Source organism: Diaporthe batatas (genome assembly GCF_019321695.1).
Source record: "Diaporthe batatas strain CRI 302-4 chromosome Unknown Contig00003, whole genome shotgun sequence".
Lineage (NCBI taxonomy): Eukaryota > Fungi > Ascomycota > Sordariomycetes > Diaporthales > Diaporthaceae > Diaporthe > Diaporthe batatas.
Genome location: NW_025408550.1, coordinates 1,506,489 through 1,532,239, shown reverse-complemented (window position 1 = coordinate 1,532,239; position 25,751 = coordinate 1,506,489). Strand labels below are relative to the sequence as shown.

Here is a 25,751-nt window from a genome sequence, read left to right as displayed (position 1 = left end):
CTCCTACGGTAACACCAAGTAGTGGGCAGCACACCCTCGTCGAAACCAACAAGAGATGCGGCAGGCAAGGTAGTAAGCGCTGTGGGTCGCAATATGTCGAACGTCTGACAGTTACAACGAGCTGCATGGGTGTACGCACGATAACGACAGAGGCTGAAGGTGCCCCGCACTGATGTGTAGTGAGGCTGTGAATTGAATACTTTTTTGCTTGAGATTTGTCCACCAATGCCTCTCGATTGTTCAAGCATCGTCAGGAGGGGCACGGAGAGAAGACGGCCACGGCGTCACTGTCGGCCAAGCCCCACAGTCGCACAACCGGAGCAGCCTGTTGGCGTGACGGTGCTCACGAAAAAACCGTTCGATGTTCATGGGCAAAGCTGCGAGTTCCGGTTCTACAATAATGAGACCACTATGGATGAGTTCGAGCCGTACGTGGAGGCGAACCGTCGCCGCTGGCCGGAGAACTTGGCCACCATCGTTGTCGAAGCGACCCGGCCCGAGACTGCCTGTCACGGCACTGGCAACCTGCCCACAGGTCTCCGCGATCAGCTCGCCCGGATTACAGCTAACCGCCTCCCCACGCACATCATTGATTCGGTCTTCAACGGACAGGTCCGCCAGCCATACGTCCCAGGCGAGCGCGGTAACGCCCGCGGCAATGCTGCCTGGGTTCTCAAGTACCGGGGCGGGACTGGCCTCTTCCATGATAACCCGGAACCAAACTCAAAGCAGGCCGACCACTTGATGACGGAGACGACGTGGGTCGGCGCCTGGGTCGGCCGCCAGGTTCTTGTCACTGCTAAACCGCGGCACGAGGAGAAACCAAAGCCGCCTATGGCAGTGATCATCATATACCGGCATCCGCGTCATGCATCGTCTGATCCAAATTACTACGGGAAGAAGATGGCTGATCAGTACACGACGATGGGGACCAACTATCGGTGGGCTGGCGTGCGCGATCAGCCCTTATTCCTCTTCATGGATATGGACCGCCTATTCAACAAATTCCATGTTAATATCGCGACATCGAGCTTGAGGATCAATAAATATATGGTAAGCGTCTATGAGGCCCCAGCCAGGGAAGTGCATAGGATGGAACACTCGCTGAACTTAGCAGGATCCTGGACCATATGATAGAAGACATGGAGTCATACCCCGGGTGGGAAGACTCAAGGAGGCCTTACTTACATGTAAGTATGGTCCTCTGATCACCTCCCGGTCTCCCGCTGACCATAACCTCAGTGGCAGAGTTCCGAACCGAGTTCAAGACGCACGAACTAGCACGGAAGTCGATGGAGAAGATTGTCCAGTACTACGTCACGGTGGACGAAAAAACAGACCACTCCAGGCAGACCTCGTCTGACCGCCTTTGTGATATGCTGTACCAGCTAGGAAATGAACAGGAGACATTGAATCTGGAGGTAGAAATGCTGCAGGAACAATGCGTCTACCTAATGGACACCGAATTCAACACAGTGGCCGCCCGCACCGATGCACGACTAGGCGTCCTCACCGTTCTGGCATTTGTCCTAACACCAGCCGGATTCGTGGTTAGTTTGTTCAGTGTCATCGAGAGCGGAACGACCCAGCTCATTGTTAGCACTATCATGGTTGCATTCTTCTCCATTGTGGTCTATATCGCTGTTGACGGGCTGTACAAATCAGCCGAGCGGAAGAAACTGCCTAATGGTCTTTTCGCACCGGAAAGGGACCGCATTAATGGGAATTGGTGATGAGCGATGGCGACACCGCTGCCGAAGATTTCTTATTATTGAGATCCTGCTGATGTGGGGTATGTAAAATTGGAGTCTAAGAGTACAGAATGAGAAGAAATCAAAAGAAACACCATTTCTACGAATCATCAATGTCATAAGCAATGATGTTGTTCCTAGCAAGGACCGGGCCTTTTGAGTGTCCACCACTACTATGTGAGTCCCCATACATATAAAACCTATGTGGCGCCTTCATAGAGTGGTAAACACTCAAGACCTAGCATTTAAAAGCTCAATGCCAATAATAGTGCAGAGAGAATGCATTACGTGGGCACGGAGCATCAACCTCATGCCGCACAAGTGCTCTAGAAAAGGTACCTAAGTATTGCGAGAAAGACGTGATATCTACCATGCCCGCCCAGTGATTATTCTAGTAGGTATTCTGGTCTCTGATAGACATAGGAAGCACTAAATAGGTGCTCTATACACAGATCCCAATGATAGCCTGGATGGGTGGAATTTCGAACTCACTGCACGTATGAAGCCCGATTGTCAAGATCAATTGCTGTCTTTCTCCTCCAGAGGCCTGGGGATATTGTTTGCTACCAAGCTTCCGATACTAATTTCCTGTCAGATAAACCCAGGATCACTGGATACTCTGATATATAACAATCTCATTTAACTAATCCCCGGAGAATAACACATCCTCATAGAAAAGCCTTCTACACGAACTGAAATGGATCAATTTCCTGTAGACTCCCCTTGACGTGAGTCCATAAGTATAAGTACCTAGGTAGTTCCTGCAGGAAAGCTTTGTGACACAGCACCTTCCACGAAAAGACCTCTGATAGAAATCCTCGTTGGGTAGGTTGTCTCTAAAGACCTACCTCATACTAACGGAAGCGTCATGGTATTGAGGGTATGGAGGGTCCTCAAGACGATCATACGCAAGCCACTCACCTTCCTAGTCCCGAGCCCCGTTCAGACAGAAGACCGGCACGAACAAATTCCGCCAAAGGCGTCACAATATTTTCAATGTCTTTATCAAGCATCTTTTGGACAACTTGGCTGGACATGGTGTAAATAGTGATGTGATGAAAGTATGGGTGGTTCTTGAATTCTAGCTGACTAGTGAGTCGGTTCGTTTAGTCTAGTGGGTCAATAAGGGGCTCGGAACTGGCATCTTTGAACCTAGGATGGGCATCTTCCAGAGCCCCTTTGTGTATGAGGCATGTTGATGATTCCGATAGAGCTAGCTTCGAGCGAGAGGTGTCTGTGTTCCTAGAAGACTAGATTTATAGAAGGTTAAGGACAGAAAGTTGATTTAAATGGAACCTGTAAAGACTTGTAATAGAGAATGATTTACGCCAAGTAGTGAACGCGGAGGAACAAACCCAAGTGTCCTTGAGTACCCTAGGGTAATAATCGGCCATGATTACTTGGCATTGCCCTGCTGTCAACTAATAGCTGAAAGAGATTGGCTTGGGCTCAGTTGGGTGGCATTTTCCGAGAGAGGACACGGCATGTACAGGTGGCAATCCCAAGTCATCAAGAGACCTCTGCATTTTGGGTACTGGTGGCCCTCCGTTTTAACTCGCAGGCTGCCCCAGCACTACCAGTTGGGGTATGGAAGCCGATTTTCCTGAGATTCCCGGGGTTGTTAATTGGCCTAGGCGCATAGTGCGGGCAGTGCTGTGACCCGGACCATGAAAGACAGGTGTAAGTATGAGTCCTTCGACATCTACGGTCCCGCCTGCTGGCATGTTGTGAATGACGCCCAGCGACACACAATGGAATCCTCAAGTTGGGTGTTGGAAAAAGCAGGAAATAGGTGACTGGCGTCATTTTCAAGCAAGAGGATCCACAGATTCTTGGGAGGCCCTGATAGCAGTCCCGCGTTACGTTCGCCAATTTGCTTAACACCGAGGGATGCATGTTGGTGTGAGCCCGTCTCCCGTCCTTCGCGCTGACCTCCAGAATCCCTGCTCTTCACCGCAAGTACCTAGGTACTTGTACGTCACTTGGGCAGAACTGGAAGGCTGTTCCCCTCCTTTTCCTGGAGTACAAATAATGTTGAACACCCTCTCCTCTTCACTTCGACTCACCATCTATTCTATATCTATTTGGGCCATACATCTGAGCTCACTCTCGTACCTTGTTTCACTTCTTTTGTCATCTCTACAATCCTCCCACAGCAATGAGCCAACCAGAACAGCCTGAGCTCGTTGACGCGAGCGACGCGTCCTCTGTGCCCGACTCTAGTGACGAGTCCTCGGGAAGTACCGAGGAGCTTTATCACACAACTCTGGAGGCCCGCATTGCACTCTGGAAGATCCAACTTCAACAAGAACGCCTGACACCTCTTCTACAAAAGGAAATGAACAGCGCAATTGAACTGATGGCAAAAGAGATACGGAAGCCTCGGCTGTCCGCAGATATTGATCTCGTCGAGAAGCTGGACAGTATGCACAACGACATCTACGAACACTGGTCCAAGGTCTTCAAGGACCCATCGGATCGCAGTCTCCTCCTGGTGAACATCAATCGCTATGAAGTCGTTTTGGTCGGGATGTTGTATGAGGACTACACGTTACAGTCCGTCAGCCCTTTTGAGCCCCTTTTACCCGGTGACCCTTGGTTTTCGGATGTGTCCAGCCATGTGCAACACCACAGACAACCCAAAGATGGTAGTACCAGCGATAACGACAAGTACTACCAAGAGAACGTCTTGTTTCCTTTAGAGGAGATGAACCTGGGCTCTCTTGTATCGCACGCAGAAAACAGGCTTTGTGCTACAGCAGCTGCACGTCAAGCGGGGGCCAAAGGTACAGGTGCCTACGTCGCACGGCTTATCCAAGAATGTGACTGGGAACGTCTGGCTGAAACTCTCATCTATGATCGCCAGATTTACAACAACCTCTGTGGCCACAACACCCTCTGTTTGAACCGGGAATGGCTGGAATCACGGCGTCCTACGATACTAGGGCGTATGGACGACTTGCAACGCATGTACTACACAAATATATCCAGTCCAACAAACTATACGATCAGCAAGCATGCGATGGACCTGTTAGCCAGACACTCAACCGGTGCACCGCTTCGTGTCCCCCACTCTCGAGTATCAAAGCCCCAAATTCACACGTCGCCTATTACCAAGATCAAGGGCAGACTCCAACTATTGGCAGACGGTCTGAACATGAGATTCCGCAAAGATACCGCCACTTCGAGTGCCAATCCCGAAGAAAAGAGTCACTTGCTGTTCCAGTCCCAGAAAGGTACCGCTACATCCAGTATCGTATCGGATGAGAAACCATTTTTATTGGATTGAAGGAATGGTTAAGACCGCGTGATCTCCGGAGGTGGCAGGAGTGTGTTAGTGGGCTCAGCAGTATTACCGGCCCCTTCTCCTATAAGTACTTACTTATATCAATACTCATGACGATGTGATAGTCGACGGCGGGGGAGAGTAATCATGTAAGCTATTGATGAATTTCAATTAGAAGTACATCGCACAAGTACCTAGGTACTGTAACTCTATTCAGCCCCAAACGGTGAGTCGTGGCTCGGGCTTCCCACATTATGATCCAAGTGCAGCGTAGTTGCTGGCATTGTTGCTCGTAATCTGACAAGGAGACCCGCACATTTCCAAAGGATCAACGTTTCCGGGATATACAAAAGACCCCTGTCTGGTGTCTCAATGTGCTTTGAAAGTGTCTTCCACTTTAGGTCCTCGACAACTCCTGGAAAGTTTCAGCATCTATATGTGTCCTTATACTGGGCACCTCAGCCATCATTTGTCCCCTTTGATGATGTCCAGATGCTTCAGCGCAGGGCTTCACCTGGCCAACGCCAACCTGCTAGTAAGGCGGGAACCAGATTTCCGCGTGGGATTATCATGTTATCAGCTTCTTCTTGGAGAGTGTGCACAGAAATTACTACATGTTTAGGTAGTCTCGGCATCCAGCATTCCGAACAACGACAAAGTCTTCGTCATGATACGAATCGACTAACAACCGGCGTTTCATGCAGGACGAGACGTCATCGTTTCCCCTGGCTCACTCGCTGAGACTGCGAGTCCGGTGGTTAAAGGCAATCCCAAGCCAAGGTGGCAGCCTAACCAACAGGCTGCCTTGAGGCTATCAGGGTCAGCAGCCCGTCCTGATTGGACAGCCGGCAAAATCCACCTGGAGCTCACCCCATCCAAGCAGCCGGGTGGTCCATTCCGGAGCTTTGGGATAAGTTGTCCAGGGTTCGTCAGACGCGGCCCGCAAAAGCCCGAGAAGGATGCAGTCCTCACCCGGTGATGGCCATCCTCTTAGGTCACTGCGTACGGCGGTTCATAGCATTCATAGACATTTATATAGGGATATATTTTAAAATACAGATCTAAGTAGGAGAAATGTTTTGAAGAGAATAGGTTTTAGATACAGAAGATCATGTAGAATAGAACGTGGCGGCGACCCGCATGACGCCGCTCCGGCTAAGCGGCCCTGGCTACTGACGTGCCCCCAGACTCTGTCCCGAAAGCGAAGAAAATCAGCAAAGAGAAAGGGAAGCGAAGTAAGAGAGAGGGGGGAGGCAAAAACATGAAGTGATCGATCGAACCAACTCCGGCTCTACCCGCTTTGTCTCCATACCTAACCTATGGTAGGTAATCTTCAACATATAAGTCTGACCTGAAGACCGTCATCACTCAATCATTATAATTAGTCCCGCCCACTACTATCTCTCCTAATGCGACCTGGTTCCTTTACAGAATCTGAGACCCCGTGGGCCATAGTAATGAAATCCTCTTCCAAACCCCGGCCCGCAGATGGGACCAAGTCGAAGCACGGCTGGCGCTTCTGGGCCGTCTTCCCAGGGCTCTGTTTCTCTGTACTGCTAGTCGGCCTGGACACGTCCATCGTGACCACGGCGCTCCCCACAATCGTCAACAGCCTGCACTCAGGCGCTCTGTACGTCTGGGTTGTCAATGGTTACTTCCTCAGCACGGCGGCTGTCCAGCCTGTCTTTGGCCAGGCCTCCGACATCTTTGGGCGGCGAAACCCCCTTTTGATCCCCATCGCACTATTCACACTGGGCAGCGGGATGTGTGGTGGTGCAAGCGACACCGCAATGCTTATCGCCGGAAGGATCATCCAGGGCCTCGGTGGCGGAGGGCTCTTCATCTTCGTCGATATCATCGTAGCCGACCTTGTGCCGCTCCGCGAAAGGCAAAAGTACATGGCCCTCGTCACGGGCACCTTCGCGCTGGGAACTTTCATCGGACCCATAATCGGAGGCGTTATCGCGACCAATCAATATATCCTGGCGTTGGGCGTTTTACATCAACCTGCCCATCACTGGGGCAGCACTGGCCATGGTGATCCTCTTCCTGCGGATGCATCACAAGCGGGAGGGGAGCCTTGTGTCGCGCCTCGGCCGGGTTGATCTGTCTGGGAACTTCCTCCTCATGGCGTCCGTCGTCGCTGTCCTCATCGGCCTAACATGGGGCGGCACCCTCTACCCATGGAGCTCATTCCACGTTCTGGTACCGCTCCTGATCGGAGTCGCGGGCCTGTGCGTCTTCTATGCCCACCAGAAGTACTTCGCAAAAGAGCTCACGATGCCGCTCCGTGTGTACAGCAACACCACATCTCTGCTGTCATTTGTGCTGTCCTTCCTCCACGGCATCGCCATGAGCTGGCTCAGCTTCTTCCTCCCGGTCTACTTCCAGGTCCTCCTGGAGGCGTCCCCTCTGCAGTCGGGCGTTAACCTCCTTGCCATCATCATCCCGCTCATGCCCGCTGGTATCGCGGGTGGCCTCATCATCGCCAAGACTGGTCGCTACAAGCCGACGATGATCGCAGGCCATGCCCTGCTCGCGCTCGGCGCCGGCCTCCTCGTTACGCTTGACGCACACTCATCCACGGCTGAGTGGGTAATCTTCCAGATCATAGCTGGCGTAGGCGCTGGCCTGGCGCACACCGCAGCCCTGCCGGCTATCCAAGCCCCACTGGCAGAAGCGGATGTTGCGGTGGCGACGGCGTCTTGGGCATTTGTCCGTAGCTTCGGCTCCATTTGGGGAGCTGCCACCCCTGCGACCATTTTCAACTCTCGCGTTGACAGGATGCTATATACCATCAGTGACACTGCCACCCGTGAGCTTCTGCAGCGTGGTGGTGCTTATGGTAAGTCGATCCCCCATAGAAATCAGAACTTTCATCCTCCACCGCGCTGCCCGTATTATATCACCCTTTGACTGCTTTGCCGGCCTTGACTTCAGCACCGTGGCAGATTAGCCCTCAGGCTACTTATGTCGACGATTAGCAGTCCCGCTAGGAACGATACCTCCTAGCCTTATCTACACGGCACGAGGCTGAGGTCACGTACCACGTATTGTATTCTCTCTATACTATTATCGGCACTAGCTTTCTAAAACACTGGGTCTTGAGAGTTTACTACTATATGAAGGCCCTATATATGTTTCATATGTATGGGTGGGCATTAGAAACAAAAATACCATGTATCACCGTTCGTCTAACCAATGCTTTAATCATAGAACACGCGACGGTCAACTTCATGAAGGCGTTCAATGAAACACCAGAGCTAAAGAAAGAGCTCGTCGACGTCTACACCGCAGGGATTAAGGAGGTATGGCAAGTCCTGATTGCTTTTTGTGTGATCTCTGTGCCCATCGCCTGCGTGCTGCATGAGGTCCCTCTGCGCAAGGAGCTCGTCACTGAGTTCGGGCTGAAGGATGAAGACGAGGGCGAAGGCCCTCACGAGATGTCCAGTGGCAATAATGCAACTGTAAGTGGGCGAGAACTCGTCACAGACGCCCAGGAATCGAGCCAAAGGTGACCTGGTGCCTCAACCGACATCAACTAAACAATGCCGCAAACATCTCCTCTCATCATATTTTTCGATGTACCTCGATACCTAGGTAGATTTGGATATCGATTTTAAATCAACTTCAATCTTCCTTTCTTGAAGGGCGGTATTGTAGTTTCTGTGACGGACTCTGGAACACCATTTTCTTCAAGAAACTTTGAGATCAAGATTCGAAAGTTCACTGCTTGTGTCTGCATCACATGCCGCAGATCTTTGCCTTCAAAACCTGCTACTCTCGGCGTTCCGAGGGATCACCAGTCGCCGTTGTCGCAGGGAAAGTTCCGGTGCCAAGCGGCCAAGCGTTCATATCTGATCAAGGTCGCATCTAATCAATCAATCTGATAAAAATTTTCTCCACGAGACCGTCAAAGACCCACAATTACCCCCACCACACAGTGCACCCAATCTGTTTTGCATGATCGTCTAAACGTATATCACTTCAACAGGGAGTCGGGCTCTGCATAGTCTTCATAATTATTCCCACAACATGAAAACAAATCAGGCCATGAATTTTCGCGTTCGATTGACCAGGTTGCGGAAGCGTAGACCCCACAATTAAATGCTCGCCCACGTGCAAAACCCATCTGCCAAGCCGCGTTAAATCCTCTCATGCTCTGCCGACACGTCAGTCGATTTCCTTCGCCGCCGATTCGGACTTCTCGGCCCAGCGTCACCTGGCCACGGAGAGCTTTGTACTCGTCGTCTTCTGTGACTCTCAAACGTTACACCAAAATGGAAATTAAACCACCCGTGTTCGAGCCCTTGCAGGATGCGCATGCACCCAACACCTGCCAGTCCACTGTGCGGACGCACAGAGGAGACTTCCTGGTACAAGTGGCATGGCCTCTCAAATGGAACGAGGACCGAACCCCTCCTGAGGACGAAAAGATCACTGCCAAGGATATACCATCAATGTAGACACAACCACTCCAAACATGAATTACTTGCCACTCTGGAGTGGGCCCCGATTGCTAACTATCAACAGCTACCTCACTGATGGAAATGCCTACTTCTCCACCACTGTGGACGTAGTCCGCCGCCTTGAGTACACCCACAACGCCCGTTGCATAGTCGTGGGCATTGGCTACCCCATGCCGCCAGCCCGCGCCGTTTACGACTTCCGGCGCGGGCCAGACCTGACGCCGCCCTCGCGCGACGGCACGTACGACGCGCCCCTGGACCGCAACGGGAAGCCCCGCACGGATATCAAGTTCGGCGAGGCGGATGACTTCCTGGACTTTATCCGGGAGGACGTGATGAAGCACTACGTGCAGGGCGTCCTCTTCCCGCACCTCGAGGGCCGGTGGGGCCGCAAGGCGCTGCTGGGCCACAGCTACGGCGGGATCTTCACGCTCAACGCGCTCTACACCCACCCGGAAACGTGGGACACGTACTTGGCCGCGAGCGCGGACGTCGAGTTCAACAAATGCAAGTTTGTGAGCGAGCAGGAGGCGTCGTTCCGCGCCCGAAAGCTCGACTTCAGCCCACCGCCGGCGCTGCTCGTTACTTATGGCGAGGAGGCGCAGGACATGGTACGGCGGCCTGGGGAGACGGATGCGCGGTTCGATAAGAGGCAGCGGTGTGCTGAGCTTCCAGGCATCCGGAAGGCGGTGGAGGGGCTGGTACAGAGGTTCGAGGGCCATCCGAACCTGAGGGCACTGGAGGTAAGGTCGTTTCTGGGGGAAGATCATGGCTCGGCTGCGCTCCCGGGATTCCAGCACGGCGTCATGGAATTCTTGACCGGAGACTTGTAATTCGGCACATGATCATGGAAGGAGGCCATTCTGAGAAGCACAGGTTTATTCACCTCAATGTTGATTGCTGCAAGTCTGTAGACATTAGATACACTAATAACGCCGTTGCTACGAGGCGCAAGCCTATCCAAATTCACACTGACTTTAAATTGAACGAGTACTCAATTAATGAATCTCAACGGTACTGCACACACCGATACAGATTCTTTGTGTTTCAACTGTTGCGTGGCCTCCTACTTTATTTTTACCCTCCTACGTACCACTGCCTGGGGCCTTCAGGCTGTGATGTATCAAGACTTCAAATGTTCGACCGTTACTAATCCTCAGTTCTCAGATTTTTGACATACCATCAACTCATTGCTTATGCGACTGCTCAATGTATTATGCAACCTGCACTTCATATGTACAGAGATACGTGCCATTACCTTCCTTTCCCTTATTCCCTTGCTCTCATCAATTTTATGACACAATCGCCACCCGTCCAGATTTTTTCCGTCATCAAGCAGCCAGGTGAATCATGCTCATCTCAACGACCATCCTCACACTCATCAAGTTGTCATAAAGTAACCCATAACATGAACAGACTAGAGCACCGTTCCCTTAGTCTGCCTCCGGTTCTTAACATCCAAGTTCTCCACAAGCAGAACCCAGATGAAACACAATGCCATGATTCCTGTGCCCGAAGCCAACATCCTTGTCTGTGCGTAACCATACGCGTTCTGGATTGCGATACGCGCCGCCGAGCCCACAGGATATGAGAGCTGCGTCACCAGGTCCGAGTAGATTATGGGGGCGTTCGCCTTCTCGGCCTCGGGCAGGAACCGAATCAAGGCCGGTAAGAAGGTGTTTGTCCAGATCGCACCTGAGATCGTGGAACCGATGGCACCGCCCACCGTGCCGAAGACAAAGACCATGGAGATGGTGGGGGCCACGTACTGGTGCTCAACGGCAGCCAGGCAGCCAATCTGGCAGACGAGGATGAAGACGGCACCACCCATCGAGATGAAGATTTCGCACATGATGAGGTAGCCGACGCTGAAACCAGGGCGGCGGAAGTAAATCATAAGGCCTTGGGCGAAGATGTAGATGGGAATAGCTGGGTAGAAAGTCCACTTGAATTTTCCTGTTTCCAGTGATGATGGTTAATGCAAGTGTTCCCTTTCGTGTGCATCCACCTATGTAGGGGATGGGAAGGCGATGGCCAACTTACCAGTGCGTCGGATGAAATACCCGACAATAAAGAGCTCTACGCCCGACACAACCTGAAAGGTATTGTTGATGTAGCCTGCTTGTGCCACAGTGACTCCATTCACAACCTGCAAGAATGAGGTAAAGTAACTGTTCCAGCAGTAATAGGCCATCTGGTATGTCGTGTTGATGAGACAGACGGCGAGAAGCGTGCGGTTCTGCAGATGCCTGGCCGCGAGGAACGGAACAGGTGCGAGCCAAATTTCCCATACGGTAAACGCGGCAATCAAAAAGAGGCCCACGACGATCATTGCAATAATGTATCCTGTCTCCCAGCCTTTTGGTGCTAGCGCTGCGATGGTAAAGGGAAGGAGGAAAACGACGAGGCCGGCTGCGAAAAGGAAGACGCCGACAACTGTAAGGTGTGGGTGATTAGCGACCAAATTGAGAGATGGCGCAAACGTCGCGCGACGCATGCGGGTACACAAGAAAAAAAAAAGGCCTCTTCTCAAACGTACCGTCAAATTCGTGGAACCAGTGCACAATATTCTCAGCAAGGGTGCGCCCGCTTCTTACACGGTCCTTGAGCAAGCCCATCTTCTTGGCCTTGTTCAGGTTGAGCTTGAGCAGCAGGTAGACCGGCAGCGTGACAAAGGGCATGATGATGGCGAAGGCACCGAATCCCCACTGCCACGAGACCTTGAGAAGGAAGGCCTCAGCAGCAGCGGGCCCAGCAAAGGCCGTGATCATGTACGGGCTGGATGTGAAGGCGAACGCGAGGGCCCGGTTGCGCAGATCCGAGGCGTCGATGGCCAGGATCTCGACGGCGTAGATAAGCCCGGAGTAACCGACCGTATAGAAGACCTGGGCGGCGCAGTAGGTGTACAGGTCGTGGGAGTTGGCGGTCAGGATTAGTCCCAGCTCGGTGAAGCCCACCATCAGGAGATAACCCTCAGCACGGCCCCAGACGTCCATGAGCTTGGCCATGGGGATGTAGACGGCCCCCGCCATGGAGCTGGAGACAACCCTGATGACGGCGAGGAGGGAGTGAGACGCCCATTGCGACGTGATGTAGGGCGACAGGGAGGACAGAATGGACAGACGGAAGCCGTTGACGAGGAATATGAACCAGATGCTGTTGTTGCAGCGCTCGGCTTTCTTGTTAGAGCATCCATGTCTTCTCCAATCTGGTTTCTGGGCATGATCATCCGATCACTACCCCGAGACAGGTGTACTCACCCAATGAACAGGCAAGCCAGAGATGGCTTGGTCCAGGTCAAAGTTGTTGCCTCCATCTCCTGAACACCAATCTGCGCGTTGTCGCTGACCTCGTTAAGGCCAGTGCCATCCACGGCCACTGCTGGTGGGGATGACTCGTCCCCATCCTTGCGGCTGTCAACAGGCATTTCGACCGCTTGGCCGACGTCTGTATTACCACCAAAGCCTTTGTCGAGTGATCTTGCCATATCAGCTTTGCGGGTGCGTCCCAATTGCAGGATTTTCCGTGATCTGGACGCAGTTTTGAGTTACAACGGCAATAGACGAGAAGGCGAGGTATTTTATTAGAGGGCCATCACATGGGAACGAAAGGATTGGAAACGACGCGTGGCGAGGTCCATCCGTGATAGGAAGGACGGGCATGCTGTACTGTGCACTGGGTACGACGATTTCCCCATTGTGGTGTGATGAATATGAACATAACGAGTACAGAGACTCAGAGCTCAGCTCTCAGCACTTGAGTATTCAATACAAAAGGCAGGGCGAAAGAACGGCCGAGCCAAGACCAGCGAGAGAAAAAATTATGCAAGAGGTTCCGCTTCAGTGTCGCTTCAGCGTCGCTTCGGCATCGCTAAGCTCAGGACAAGCATCTAGACGCTGATCCAATCCAGGGGTGTCGCCTTGCAACCTGACGACATGGCCGTCAACTGGAGGAGGAAAACTTGTTGGCGTAGATTCCCCGTTCACTAGTGGCATGGCATCTTGGCGTGCAGAACTGATTAGATGAGATTGATAAGATTTGCCAATTGTTCACTGTACAAATGCGTGGGATTTCCTGGGCGTTCCCCACCCCAATTACTCGTAGTATAGGGCGATTCCGCCCCATTCGTCCTTCAAGCCGAGAATGAGCCGACAGCTACCGCTGGCATGCTAGCATGCATGGGTATGCGCCGGTGCTCGCCACTATCAAGTTGCTTCGGTTGCAGCTTTGCCTGGTGGATCCGTGTGGCATGGTGTTCCTGAGCAGCAGCCCGGATCTGAGCCTCTTCCCACTCTTCCCTGGTGATGGCGTACTCGACCTCGCCGTGCTCGATTCCCGGTGCCGGCGTGAAGTCCTTGTACTCGTTGAAATATTTGCGCACAAATCTCATCCCACAGCTTGCCATTGTCTTGCAGCTGCCCTCGTTGACCGTCATGGTCTCGCCGTAGACTGTGCCAAGGCCGGGCATCGACTCGAAGGCATACCGCAACAGGCCCAACGTGCCCTCCTTGGCAAAGCCCTGGCCCCAGAACTGTCGTACGACCCGCAGGCCGAACTCGGCGCGCTTTTCTGGGTTTGTCTCGCTTGGGCTGAGAACCCACCAGCCGACCAACTCCTTTGGGCTGTTCTTGTTGGTGGTGGTTTGGTTGCTTCGGTTGTTGCGTAGTTGTGCGACCCAGGTCCCGAACCCGGTCGGCTCCGCGGTCTTGAGCAGGGCTTCTCGGCACAGCTCCGCCTCTTTTTCGTCAAATGGTCGTCCAAAAGCAATGTAGCGCATTACCTCCGGGTCGGTATCTAGTTCGAGAAGGAATTGCCTATGCTCGGGGCTTTGATCAAGAGGAACTAGCTCCAATCGGGGCGTTAGGATGATTGGCTGCGACATGGTGAAGTGTCAGATAATGACCGTCGTGTCAACTGGTGGATTTCTCAGTTCCAAATAGTATAAGTAAACAACAGTGTCGTGGTCTTGACCAGATAGTAGAAGAGCACACGATCGACGTTGACGTGATGGAGACCCTCGGGGACGATCTCTTAAATACCAGGAACACATGCTGTATAGATGGTAATGACGCGCAAGCATACAGTCTTGGAATACAACGCTGAGATGGAGTCGTGGAGGCGATCTGACGGGCTTGGCCGTCCTTGGCCGGCATTGAGCACCACCTCTGTAGACACCCCTGGGGCCAATCACGTTGATATTTTCTCTAATGAAAGACGTGAAACTGCCAGGGAGACCTTTGCTGCGTTCACAGCCGAGTTTCTACGGTGTTGTGTCTTTGGGAGTGGGGACAATTAAACAGTACAATCACCACTCAGCGGCTCGCAGTTGTATGTATTTAGAATAGTTAGAATCAAATTTTGAACTCGAGTATACGCGTAAAAGCAAGTATCATTTGAAAGTGATCGACGAAAATACGCAGTGCGTGCCATGTTAAAACATCAACCAGCATATATATGTAAGTACCCACTACCTGTGATCCATTAAGGCTAGCCCGCGTAATTGCATCTATCCGCATGGTGCAACTTGAATAGGCGACCTGTGATTCTCGGGATTTCCCTAGATCCATGTAGCACGGCACAATGAGGGAAATTTCGGTGTGGAGGCCCCATTATTTTTATGGATGCAACCTCTTGGCTTACGGAGCAGAGGAGATCTGATAACAAATGGGTGGCGATGGGTAGCTTTTTGCACCAGGGCTTGGCCTGCTTGGCCTTTACTGCCAATTACCATATAGCATTTGTGGACTCCTATTTCGGTGCGAAATGTGAGAAACAGAGGAAAGGAGACGCATTTGTATACCGCACCGGGGATAAACACAACCCCGTCTTTTGTTCCACTCGCTTGGCTTTCCCTCCACCATGCCCTTTTGATCGTTCTGGCCCGGTCTCGAACGAGTTGCATACGTGTACTTGGACACAGCACTCAAAACAAGTGCGATGAGCGAGAACGAAAAAGCGCATGCATCCACTGCGGCAGCAGCTGGCGAGGAAGCCAACAGTAAGATGGCGGTAGCAGCACCTGTGAGTGGTATTTTTTTTAGCTTAATTTGACTTTTTAGACAGACAAAGGAAATTGAATCAGATAAGACCCGCTGACATAAAAGATGAAAAGGCCCCCAAAGAGATGAAGAAGAACAAGCAGAAGATACGAGGCATGTTCGCATGGTTCGAGCTGGTGTTGACCGCGGCGTCGCCTACATGGATCGACTACGCCCTGCTGGCAGGCGGCTTCTTGTGCGCAGCCGGCGCTGGTGTGCCATTCCCCCTGATGGGTGTCCTGTTCGGAGAACTGATAGACGACTTCAACTCGGCAACATGCGCGGCGTCCCAAGATGTTGACGCCTTTGCCTACCAGGAGGCCATCAACGAGAAAGTGATTCAGACTGCCTGGATCGGAGCCATCGCGTTGGTGCTCATATACGGACACCTGACGTGCTGGAACATGGTCTCCCAGCGTCTGGCACAGCGCCTTCGAGCACAATACGTGGCTGCTCTACTACGGCAACCACCCGGGTTCTTTGATGTTGTTGGCGACGCAGCTTCTGGGCGAGTGTCAGGTCGGCTTCAAGGTGATATCACAGCTGTGCAGGCCGGCACGAGCGAGAAGGTCGGCAACATTATTACCACGCTCTCCTTCTTCATCACTGTGCTTGTCCTTGCCTTCATGCGTCAGCCCGCGCTGGCCGGCATGCTGCTGGCGGCAACACTTCCAGCCTTGTTGCTTTCGGGCCAGATCAACGGACATTATATTGCAAAGCTGGTGGGCCAGTCCACTGTCGCCTCCTCCGCCGCTGCGTCCATTGCCTCGGAGGCCCTAGAGCACGTCGAGGTCGTGCAATCTTTTGGTGCCGCGCCTCGCCTCGTCGCCTCCTTTGCGGGCCACATGGCCCGGGCCCGAGACGCTTCTGTATCCAAGGCCGCCTTTGCTGCCGTGCAGACGGGATCGCTCTATTTCGTCTCGTACTGTGCCAACGCCCTGGCCTTTTGGCAGGGCAGCATCTTGATTGCCGCCGTCTTCGAGGGATCCTCCTCCAATAACGCCAGTGTGGGTTCCATCTACTCCATTGTCTTCCTACTAGTGGACGCTTGTGTGATGCTTGGCGGTATCGCCCCATCCATGCCTTTCCTGAGCGCCGCAGTTGCCGCCTACGGCCGTCTCAAGGAGGACATGGACGCACCGTCGACAATTGACGGCACTTTATCATCGGGGAAGACCCTCGAACCTTCGACCTCATCCCGGGGTAGGGCCATTACCCTTCGCAATGTCTCCTTCGAATACGCCTCCCGTCCTGGCCAGCCAGCCCTATCGAACGTCAACCTCGAGCTTGAGCGCGGGACATATACAGCCGTCGTGGGATTATCAGGAAGCGGAAAATCCACCCTCGCCTCGCTCCTCGCGCGCCTACACGACCCGACCGAGGGCACTGTCGAGCTCGACGGCCATGACATGCGCGAGCTTAACGTACGCTCGCTGAGGAGCACTCTCGGTGTTGTTCACCAGGACTGCCAACTGCTGGACCGATCCATCCTCGAGAATATCGCCCTGGGCCTGGTCAACAGCCCTCGACCCCAACATAAGTCCCTGAAGCCCTTCCTCGTGCACAGCCATCTTGATCGCCTGGCCAAGGCCGCGGCGGAGTCTAGAATATCAGGCATTGTGGACCTGGACGCCGCTGTCAGTGCCCATAACTTGGGCCCCGAGCTTGCCGAGATCGCCCGCCTGGTCCGCGATGCTGCAGAGCAGGCCGACGCAGCCGAGTTCATCTCACGCCTGGACCACGGCTACGGAACACCTGCGGGGATAGGTGGTGCCTCCCTGAGCGGCGGGCAGCGGCAGCGCATCGCTGTCGCGCGCGCCCTAATCCGTGATCCGGACGTACTTCTCCTGGACGAGGCCACGGCGTCGCTCGACTCGGCCAGCGAGAAGCGTATCATGGACCGTCTAGATGCCACGTACCAGGCTACGCCGCCGGACCAGCGGCGCACCGTCATCGCAATCGCACATCGCCTCAGCACTATTCGCAACGCCGACCGCATCGTCGTCATGCAGGCTGGCCGCGTTATCGAGCAGGGTACCTACGATGAGCTCATGGCCAGGGGCCCGGAGCCGAGCGAGTTTTCTCGTATGGTCAAGCTACAGACTGGTAACGGAGAAGCTGGTCATGATGAGGCCGTTGAGAATGACGAGGAGCACAACGAGAAAAAGCCATACGCCTCTTCGAAGGTCACCGCCAGCCAGGAGGACCTGGGGACGGATTCTTCTCCTCCCTCCCCCTCGCCACCGGCCGCATCGAGCCAACTATCGATAGCACAGAACAACGATGGCAAACAAGAGGAACAAAGAGGCACTCCCGTGTTCAAGGGTCTATTCTATCTTATCCGGCCCAATCTGGGCTGGTTCATCCTTGCCCTCATCGCCGCCTTCATTGTTGGCTCGACCTTCTCCGCCCAAGGTGTTATATTCGGCTTCACCGTGGGTGAGCTGAACCCATGTGCCGCCGGCGCCACCGGAGACTCCCTTCGCTCCGTTGGCAAAATGTTCGGAGGTCTCTTCTTTATGCTAGCTTGCGTCGAGCTGCTCGCTAACTTCTTCACCTGGTGGGGCTTCGGTATCGTGGCAGAGCGCCTCCTGTACCACCTGCGTGTGCTCGCCCTGCGTGCTCTTCTAGACAGAGATATTCTCACCTTCCACCAGGCCCCAGGACAGAGTCCCTCAGGCCTGCTGAGCATCATCACCGCCGACGCGGTGGCGGTCGGGGCCTTCTCCGGGTCGACGTTCGGCACCGTTCTCGGCGTGCTAGTCAACATGGTCGTTGCCATCGTGCTCTCGCTCTGCTTCGCATGGAAGATCGCCCTCGTCTGCATGGTCACGGTTCCAATCCTACTGGGGAGTGGGTTCATGCAGCTACGAATGCTGGCGCGCTACGAGGAGCGGCACCGGGGAGCATTCGCGACCGCAACCACGCTCGCGACAGAGGCTATCCAGTCTATCCGCACGGTTGCTGTGCTCTCGCTCGAGCATGAGTATATGGACGAGTATCAGCGGCTTGTACGTGGCCCGAAGAAGCAGGCCGTCCGTAATGCCGTGTCGACCAACATCTGGCTCGCTCTCAGCTACTCGTGTGGCATATTCGTCAATGCTCTCGCGTACTGGTGGGGCTCTCAGCAGATCATGAAGGGCGAATATACCCAGACCGACTTCTTGATCATCCTCGTTGCCATGCTCACGAGTGCCCAGCTGTGGAGCAGCATGTTTGCCCTGGCGCCAGAGTTCTCTCGTGCAAGACTGGCACTGGGGAGAGTCATGAGTGCCATAGACAAGGAAGCCATCATGGATGTCTCGAAAAGACACGGCCGCAGCCACGATGATGTCGAAGGAGCTGCCGGTGATTCCAAAGCCATTGTTCCTCCACAACAAGCCAATGAGGGAGGAAATGGCGCAGGTGTCACATTCACCAACGTGTCCTTCGCCTACCCCTCGCGCCCAGAAAAGACAATACTCGACAATATCTCCTTCACCCTCCCGCCTAACAAATTCTGCGGCCTAGTCGGGCCCTCAGGCGCAGGCAAGTCAACCATAATGAGCCTCGCCCAGCGTCTCTACCACCCGACATCAGGCACCATCGCCATCGACGGCGCCGACATCTCTGCCCACGCCGACCCCAACACCTTCCGCTCATCGATTGCCCTCGTGCCGCAGGTACCCGCCCTCTTCGACGGCACGATCCGCTTCAACGTCGCCCTAGGCGCCAGCCCGGGCTCGCCGACCCCTTCGGACGCCGAGATCGAGGCCGCCTGCCGCACGGCAAACATCCACGACGACATCGTCGGCTTCCCGGATGGTTATGACACCGAAGTTGGCAGCAGCGGCGGCGGGGCGGGGGCGAGACTGTCGGGCGGCCAGCGCCAGCGCATAGCAATCGCGCGGGCGCTGGTCCGCCGTCCGCGGCTGCTGCTCCTCGACGAGAGCACTTCAGCCCTGGACGCGCAGAGCGAAGCGGTGCTGCAGGAGGGGCTGGACAGGGCTGCGGTGGGCACCACGGTGCTGGCTATCACACACCGGCTGCGGACAGTGCAGAAGGCGGATGTGATCCTTGTTATTGAGGGGGGCCGTATTGTGGATCAGGGCACACACGCTGAATTGATGGAGAGGAGAGAGAGTTATCGCGTTAATGCCATGCAGCAGATGTTGCAGTGAGTGGTTCAAGAGGAACTTTAGAAGAGGGCCGCATGCTTAAGTTTTGGAAGTTATGCCCAAAGCGTGTAGACGCTGGGATCTAGTTTGAGAGCGCCTAGAAAGGTTTCAAAGTCACCGGTAATGCCTAATATGTTGTTTGAATATCCTGGGGAAAAGACGCAACGTCCAAGTCCACGGCTACGTGGGTATTTGCGCAAGGCAGCATTGTATATCGTGGTATAACTAGTGGATAAGAGCGACTTCAATCTACTAGTAATGAGTCGCCTAAGCAAGCTCCAGCCGCAAGGCGTCATACTGCAAATAGGTGCTCTCGGGCAGGACCGCGTCTTCAGGCGCTGTGGCTCGCTCAGGGAGAGAGAGCACAATAGTATTCAGGCCTGCTTTTAGTGTGCTGGCATCGAAGGTCCATTTATTGCCCGTGACATAGCACGAATCAGAGGAGCGGGCACCACACGAGCTGCTTTGCTTGGACCTTTTTTGGAATGTCAGTCCCGTGCTCACCCTTGACAACATGACTTGCGTTTGTATTGCACTTACGAGATAGTCCAGACAGGAAGAGCCTTTCCGTTGAAGACCACAGTATATGGCAAGTTGCCAAAGGGCTTACTATCGCTGTCGGTGTTGCCAGCGGACGTCTTGACACCGGCCAGCTGGATGGTGAAGGTCGCCTTTGTCTTCCCCGTCAAAGCCTCGGCGGTCGCGTCAAAGGTGACGGTCCAGTTGTTGACGTTGGTGTAGTACGGCTCGGGCCGGATGGTGTTTCCCTTTCCGCCGAAGACGCTCCAGTGCATGTAGTTGAAGTCGGTGGCGATGTTGCTCTTGCCAACGTGGAAGTTGACGCCGTTCGGGAAGTCTTTCGGAAAGTCGTGCACCGCCCAGTACAGGCGATACTGGTTCGGCGCGTTGGAGCGTGTCGTGTCTCTCTCCTTGCCGTGGCGGAACTCGCCGCAGCTCCGGTCAGGCGTACCGATACGCCAGAGCTCAGTGCCAGCGGACTCTGGGACCCAGGTTGCCGATGTTGTTGTAGTAGCTCCTGCTTTTATGACTACGCCGTCTTGCGTGTACTGCCCGAAGATGCCGTCGCCGTAAACCGTCAGGCGGTACGTACCAGCCTTCACACGGGGAAGAGTGATGGCGCCGTTGGAGCCGATGTAGCCCCAGTATTGGTATGACTTTGTGTCGAAGTTGTTGTCCTGGAAGTCGAGTCCGTTGCTGGCAAGGACAGCGATAGGGTAGGAGACACCAGCCGGGAGTTTGATTTGACCGGTCCAAGTACCGCGACCAGATGTTGCGACGTAGCCCGGAACGTATTGGGCGATCGAATCATAGAACTGCGAGTTCCAAGATGGGTCTGCAAACTTTCCTGCATCGGCACGCAGGGCTTGGATCGAGGTGCCCTTCGCAGCTTTGTTGAAATAGTAATATGACTATTATATTGCGTTAGTCTTCCAAGTGCTGAATAGGACTCGGACTGACAGCCTTACTGGACCAAAGGTGCGATCGAACCCGCCTGTAAGATCGGGGTTTCCATTTCCGTGGTGATTAGAGACTAAAGAGTCAGCATTGATACATAATGTGTGAACATACAGGATAGTGTCGAATTGCCACGTACCAACATAGTTATAAACGATGCCATCGACAGTCAAATCAGACCATTTTGGCCCGTTGTAGAAAGTGTCTTTGGTGTTCATGACAAGCCAAGCTCCATATACACTCCCGTCATTCGTGCCTGTACCGTCCGCAAACATGCCGTGGTGTGTGTGATTTTCCCAAGACTCAGAAAACATATATTTGGAAAAATAGTCTGACATTTGCTTGCGGTACACTTCGTTGAGACCACTTCCCGGAACGTAGTAGGTTGTGTCCTGGACGGTCTCGCGGGTTCCAGTGGGTATTACAGACCACATGTCATTGCTGGACGAGAGCTGATTCCAGATGGTCGAAGTGGGGCGGAAGAGAAAGCGCATCTCGCCAAGGGCACCGCCGTCAGGGTATGCAGCACGGCCAAATGTGTGAAGACCAGTCTCGCCATCTCGGAGGAAGAAGTACGATTCCATGACGTGTTTGTCGGCAAAGTTGCTGCCCAGCTTGACGCCAGCCCAGGCAGTTCCGGTGCTGTCGGTTCCCTTGTAAAGGGTTCCTGTCCCCGAGCTCCAGTATCCGCCATCGCAGTGGCAGTCGAGGTAGAGCCTTCCCCCGGAGCCGAGCAGGTCCTGGCCATCGAGGGTGATGCCACTTACCGTACCTGCACTCTTTGAGACCACAATGGAAAGTCTTCCATTGGAGATGTTGATAGCGCTCGACGACTCTGAGGTAGTGATGGCAGAGAAAGCGGCTCGAGCCCAGAGGGCGAGGCCTAACAAGGTGATCGAGCCGACCATGCTGGCTGATGAGGCCGTGGTTGACGATAAAGTGATGCCCCTAGAAATTGAGTGCAATACGAGGGGACGCTGGAGATTTATGGATATTTTGAAATCCGTGGTATTTCACAGCCAGTAGCACAGGAGTACATTATTCCGAGGGTGAGGGAAGCTTCGCGACAGAAGGGACCGAGCTGCAAGACAGTGCCAAGTATATAATCTGGGTCTCTTGATTGACTTAGCCACGGGTAGGAGGGGAAGCCAAGGGCTTGGGAAGAGACGATACAAGCCTCGCAATTAGTTTCGTCAATCAATGAACACCTTTTCTTCGGTCTAAATAAATCTATGCTCTAAGCCCGAGAAATTATGATTTTGGCCCTTTTTTATCACAGTATGCAGACTTCCTAGCTCTGACATTAAGAGGGTACATATGTATTACAGTAAGGTGGGGCTGGGCCCGTATTCAATGTGGTGGCAAGCGGATGAAGCCTTCCGTGATCAATATTAGTCTAGTCAAGCACCTGGCATGCACCGCAGACAAATAGTCTAGTGCCCGCAGTGCAAAGCATACCTTAATTGAAGAATAGAAAACTTCCCGCTCTCCAGCCTTTAGCTCGTCACCCACAGCGCATTTATTATTCTGAAAAGAGGAGAGGAAAATTTGAGAAGTATCCAGGAAAAAGCACAAATTGATTCAAAGATACTAGATTGTTTTGACCCCCCTATCCTTATGCCCAATGCTCAGTCTACAATACACACTTGTCTTAATCCATAGCAAACGGAATCACCAGCACTATTTCACCGAACGCAGCCCCCTTTTCTGTCACCAAATGTCCACTCACTCGTCTGCTCAGATCAGATCAAAACCTGTTGAATCCAAAGGCCTGTGGCAGTAGCCATCCAGTCAGTGGCTCGAACTCGAGAGATGGTGAGGAAAGGGCCATGATCACTTCTATCTCGTCAAAGAAGCGTTTGTAGTGAGCAAAGTTCTCGACGCAGCGCTCCTTTGGGTACCATCGGCCTATAGCACTATACGGCGAAGGCAGACCCTGCAAGTCCACGCCGGGTGTATTGTTCTCCCTCTGCTTCTGGTCCCAGTACTCTCGGAACCCGGCCAATCTCAGGTTCAGATCCTGGTAATCATAGGTACCAAAACCCCTTTCCTCGGCAAACATGTTAACCATCTTGACGTGTTCCGAGGGGATGCGCTCGCCGAACATGTGCACGAGGATGACAGAGCCGAAATGGGGGCCGGGCTCCGGGGTCATGCCCAACGTGCTGACACCGGGCGTGCTCGGGATCTCGGTGTCGAAGCTATCCAGATTGATATCCCTCAGGAAGGCAGATAGGTGGCCCAGCTCCGGATTGGAGACGACGGCCTTGTCCGGCTGGGAGTAGCGGCCGCTGGAATCCTTTGCCCATAAATTCTTGGAGTTGTCCACGACTCGGCAGAGCCACGGCAGGCCCAACATGAAGGCGAGCGTGGACGGCCACTGGGACTTCTCTGGGTACGGCTCTGCATTTGGCACGTCGACTGCCTCGTAGATGGCTGCGTCGCTATTTGGATCCTTGTCGGGGTGAAAGCGAATGCGGTCGCCAACACAGTTTATCTTGATGCCGGGGAGCGACTTGAAAGGACAGCGAGGGACATTGACCACGCATGGCAACCTGTCGTCACCGTACATTAGGAGCACAATGGCGGTGCTCAGGTCTTGCATTTCCAGGTCTTGGAAATGGGCGACGGACTTGGCGTCGTTGGTAGGACTGGATTGGACCGGCATATTGGAGACCATTAGCAGTGGTCCCCAATACGTCGTCAAGTGGCCGGGAGGACCCAAGCCTAATAGGCTCTTGTTGATGGAAGAAGCATTCTCGCCTCGGCTTGGTTGGTGTCGAAGGATGCTTGTGAGCCAGTTCTGCGTATGACGCATTGCGTGGGATCTAATAACCATTGTTGTAACATCCCGAGTCAACCCATCCGTGGGCAGACCCTCGTACAGATGTGGAACAGAAACGGCAGTTTGGTCCTCGCTCATCAGTATCCACGTCCACTCCGGCTTCTCCTTATCCTGTGGGAAGAGGATTCCACGTATGTGCAATGGAGACGGTCGGTCGTTGGTCGTGAAAGATTTGAATGACTTGCAGAAGATCTTGTGGGTCGGTCGATCAATTTTCTGGCATTCTCTAGAACTGATATGAATTAATCAACTGGTAACCCTACAGAATCTCAAAGGATCGATTCAGCCAGAAAATGGTCTGTCTTGACAAAAGGAATGTGCCTACCAGTAACGCGCTGCCTTACAGGCTGAGCACTGGAAATGTCCTGGTTTTGGGCAAACCGTGCAGAGATGTTCGTTGGCAAATTTGGCGGGGGGGATTTCCGGCACTCCAATACTAATTGATTTGACGAGATCCTTGCCCGGCGAGCGCTGGGCGTTGTTTGTTTCCATGATGCAGGTGAAGATGGACAGAGTGGTTGCCATTTTGGCGTGTCGATTGACGAGCAAAGTCTGGGGTTTAAAAATCTATCCCGTAGGCGAAGACGGGGTTCCATAAGTATAACCCAAGATTGGTGACTGCCCAGGTGCCCAGGTGCCTGCCTCTCTGCCCAGGCATATCCTTTGAGCTCTAAAGTTATTCTGGAATTCTGAATCAAGCACAGTAATCCGCCTCTAAAACAGACGACGAGGACTTGCATTTCTCAACCAAAACTTGGATACGCGCAATGCCAATGATTTGGAATTTGGTGACGACAAAACCCACTTATTGTATGCAGCGAGCCGGCAGCGAACCATACGTGTATCAGTAGCTCCCATGGCACACAAAGGACCTGCAGCATTTGAGACCGCCGCTGTTCGGCATTTGAGGTCTCTGCCAACAGTGCAGTGCTAGGGAGATGTACTCAAACTCAGAAGGTCTTGAGGGCGATCACCGTGTGTAATAAGAAGTAGAACAGTGCCGTAGACTCATCTGTCTGGTTAACATTATATTTGGCGTTGAAATACTGGAAACATTTGGTTTACGAACACACTCAATTCAAACTGGTGTTTCCCTCAAATGTTGGTATCACTGTTGTGGCCTTTACCTAGATATACTCTCGTGCTGATTCTGCCTGGAAGCCAGCTCGAGTGGCACCAGAGCGTGGTTGTCTGGCAACATGTGTCGTTCTTGATTTCTGGATTGGGTTGTCTCAATGGAAAAAAGGCATAAAAAGGTCGCAAACGGTTTTTCACTTCCTACTAGGTACCTAGGTAGGTCAAGATAACCGACTGAGTTTAAGCATTCTCGGTTTACAAAGCTGCACTTTGCTTTTATATCGACCTTTTCTCCAGTATGAATCAGCATATAGGGTACTCACACAACTTTCGAAGTTTCAACAAGGACGGTAACCGAAATTTCAGCACTGTTTCTTCTGGTGAGACAGCGTCTTCTTTTGGCGTGGAATGACAATAAGCCCACCGAAAAGCCAGGCTTCGTAGTGAAAGACAAGGACGGGTCCGCAAGACAAGGACGGGTCCGCAAGACAAGGACGGGTCCGCAATGTCGTTATGAAGAACCGCCGGCGTGGGTCTAACTTCCAAGGTTTCGATACAGCCTCTAAAGTACAAGTCTTTTTATGTACCGTATACGTCTCGTTATGTACGCGGAGGCACTGTATTCTTTTTTTGAAGGCGCCGCATACGGTTT

General features: G+C 53.3%; 9 protein-coding genes across 9 annotated transcripts; 5 read left to right on the top strand and 4 right to left on the bottom strand.

Annotated features, from left to right (window-relative positions):
- The first annotated feature begins 147 nt into the window (after positions 1–147).
- On the top strand, positions 148–1,855 carry KVR01_003031 (uncharacterized protein). Its single transcript, XM_044791872.1, has 3 exons — positions 148–1,053; positions 1,118–1,190; positions 1,243–1,855. The coding sequence occupies exons 1-3, from the start codon at positions 226–228 to the stop codon at positions 1,731–1,733; spliced, it is 1,392 nt and encodes a 463-aa protein (XP_044648046.1). The 5' UTR covers positions 148–225; the 3' UTR covers positions 1,734–1,855.
- A 1,984-nt stretch (positions 1,856–3,839) lies between these two features.
- On the top strand, positions 3,840–5,173 carry KVR01_002603 (uncharacterized protein). Its single transcript, XM_044787222.1, has one exon. The coding sequence runs from the start codon at positions 3,910–3,912 to the stop codon at positions 5,038–5,040; it is 1,131 nt and encodes a 376-aa protein (XP_044647618.1). The 5' UTR covers positions 3,840–3,909; the 3' UTR covers positions 5,041–5,173.
- Positions 5,174–6,494: 1,321 nt separating this feature from the next.
- Positions 6,495–8,555, top strand: KVR01_003121 (uncharacterized protein; the record flags this gene model as incomplete). The annotated part of the gene is made up of 4 exons (XM_044789820.1): positions 6,495–7,031; positions 7,105–7,882; positions 8,254–8,504; positions 8,538–8,555. 4 exons carry the CDS (start codon positions 6,495–6,497, stop codon positions 8,553–8,555), a joined length of 1,584 nt encoding a protein of 527 aa, XP_044648136.1.
- A 484-nt stretch (positions 8,556–9,039) lies between these two features.
- On the top strand, positions 9,040–10,493 carry KVR01_003839 (uncharacterized protein). The gene is made up of 2 exons (XM_044794074.1): positions 9,040–9,499; positions 9,571–10,493. The coding sequence occupies exons 1-2, from the start codon at positions 9,195–9,197 to the stop codon at positions 10,337–10,339; spliced, it is 1,074 nt and encodes a 357-aa protein (XP_044648854.1). The 5' UTR covers positions 9,040–9,194; the 3' UTR covers positions 10,340–10,493.
- Positions 10,494–10,807: 314 nt separating this feature from the next.
- KVR01_003297 (uncharacterized protein) lies at positions 10,808–13,246 on the bottom strand. The gene is made up of 4 exons (XM_044783056.1): positions 12,767–13,246; positions 12,046–12,662; positions 11,550–11,942; positions 10,808–11,462 (listed from the first exon to the last, which is right to left on the bottom strand). Exons 1-4 carry the CDS (start codon positions 12,991–12,993, stop codon positions 10,924–10,926), a joined length of 1,776 nt encoding a protein of 591 aa, XP_044648312.1. The 5' UTR covers positions 12,994–13,246; the 3' UTR covers positions 10,808–10,923.
- Positions 13,247–13,638: 392 nt separating this feature from the next.
- KVR01_002211 (uncharacterized protein) lies at positions 13,639–14,478 on the bottom strand (the record flags this gene model as incomplete). The annotated part of the gene is made up of 1 exon (XM_044784218.1): positions 13,639–14,478. The coding sequence occupies exon 1, from the start codon at positions 14,386–14,388 to the stop codon at positions 13,639–13,641; it is 750 nt and encodes a 249-aa protein (XP_044647226.1). The 5' UTR covers positions 14,389–14,478.
- A 1,152-nt stretch (positions 14,479–15,630) lies between these two features.
- KVR01_003627 (uncharacterized protein) lies at positions 15,631–19,704 on the top strand (the record flags this gene model as incomplete). Its single annotated transcript, XM_044782970.1, has 2 exons — positions 15,631–16,549; positions 16,586–19,704. The coding sequence occupies 2 exons, from the start codon at positions 15,631–15,633 to the stop codon at positions 19,702–19,704; spliced, it is 4,038 nt and encodes a 1,345-aa protein (XP_044648642.1).
- Positions 19,705–19,968: 264 nt separating this feature from the next.
- Positions 19,969–22,085, bottom strand: KVR01_003894 (uncharacterized protein; the record flags this gene model as incomplete). Its single annotated transcript, XM_044793874.1, has 3 exons — positions 19,969–20,176; positions 20,242–21,131; positions 21,189–22,085. 3 exons carry the CDS (start codon positions 22,083–22,085, stop codon positions 19,969–19,971), a joined length of 1,995 nt encoding a protein of 664 aa, XP_044648909.1.
- An 839-nt stretch (positions 22,086–22,924) lies between these two features.
- KVR01_003614 (uncharacterized protein) lies at positions 22,925–23,845 on the bottom strand (the record flags this gene model as incomplete). Its single annotated transcript, XM_044794352.1, is given in 2 exon segments — positions 22,925–23,732; positions 23,748–23,845. 2 exon segments carry the CDS (start codon positions 23,843–23,845, stop codon positions 22,925–22,927), a joined length of 906 nt encoding a protein of 301 aa, XP_044648629.1.
- Positions 23,846–25,751: the final 1,906 nt, after the last annotated feature.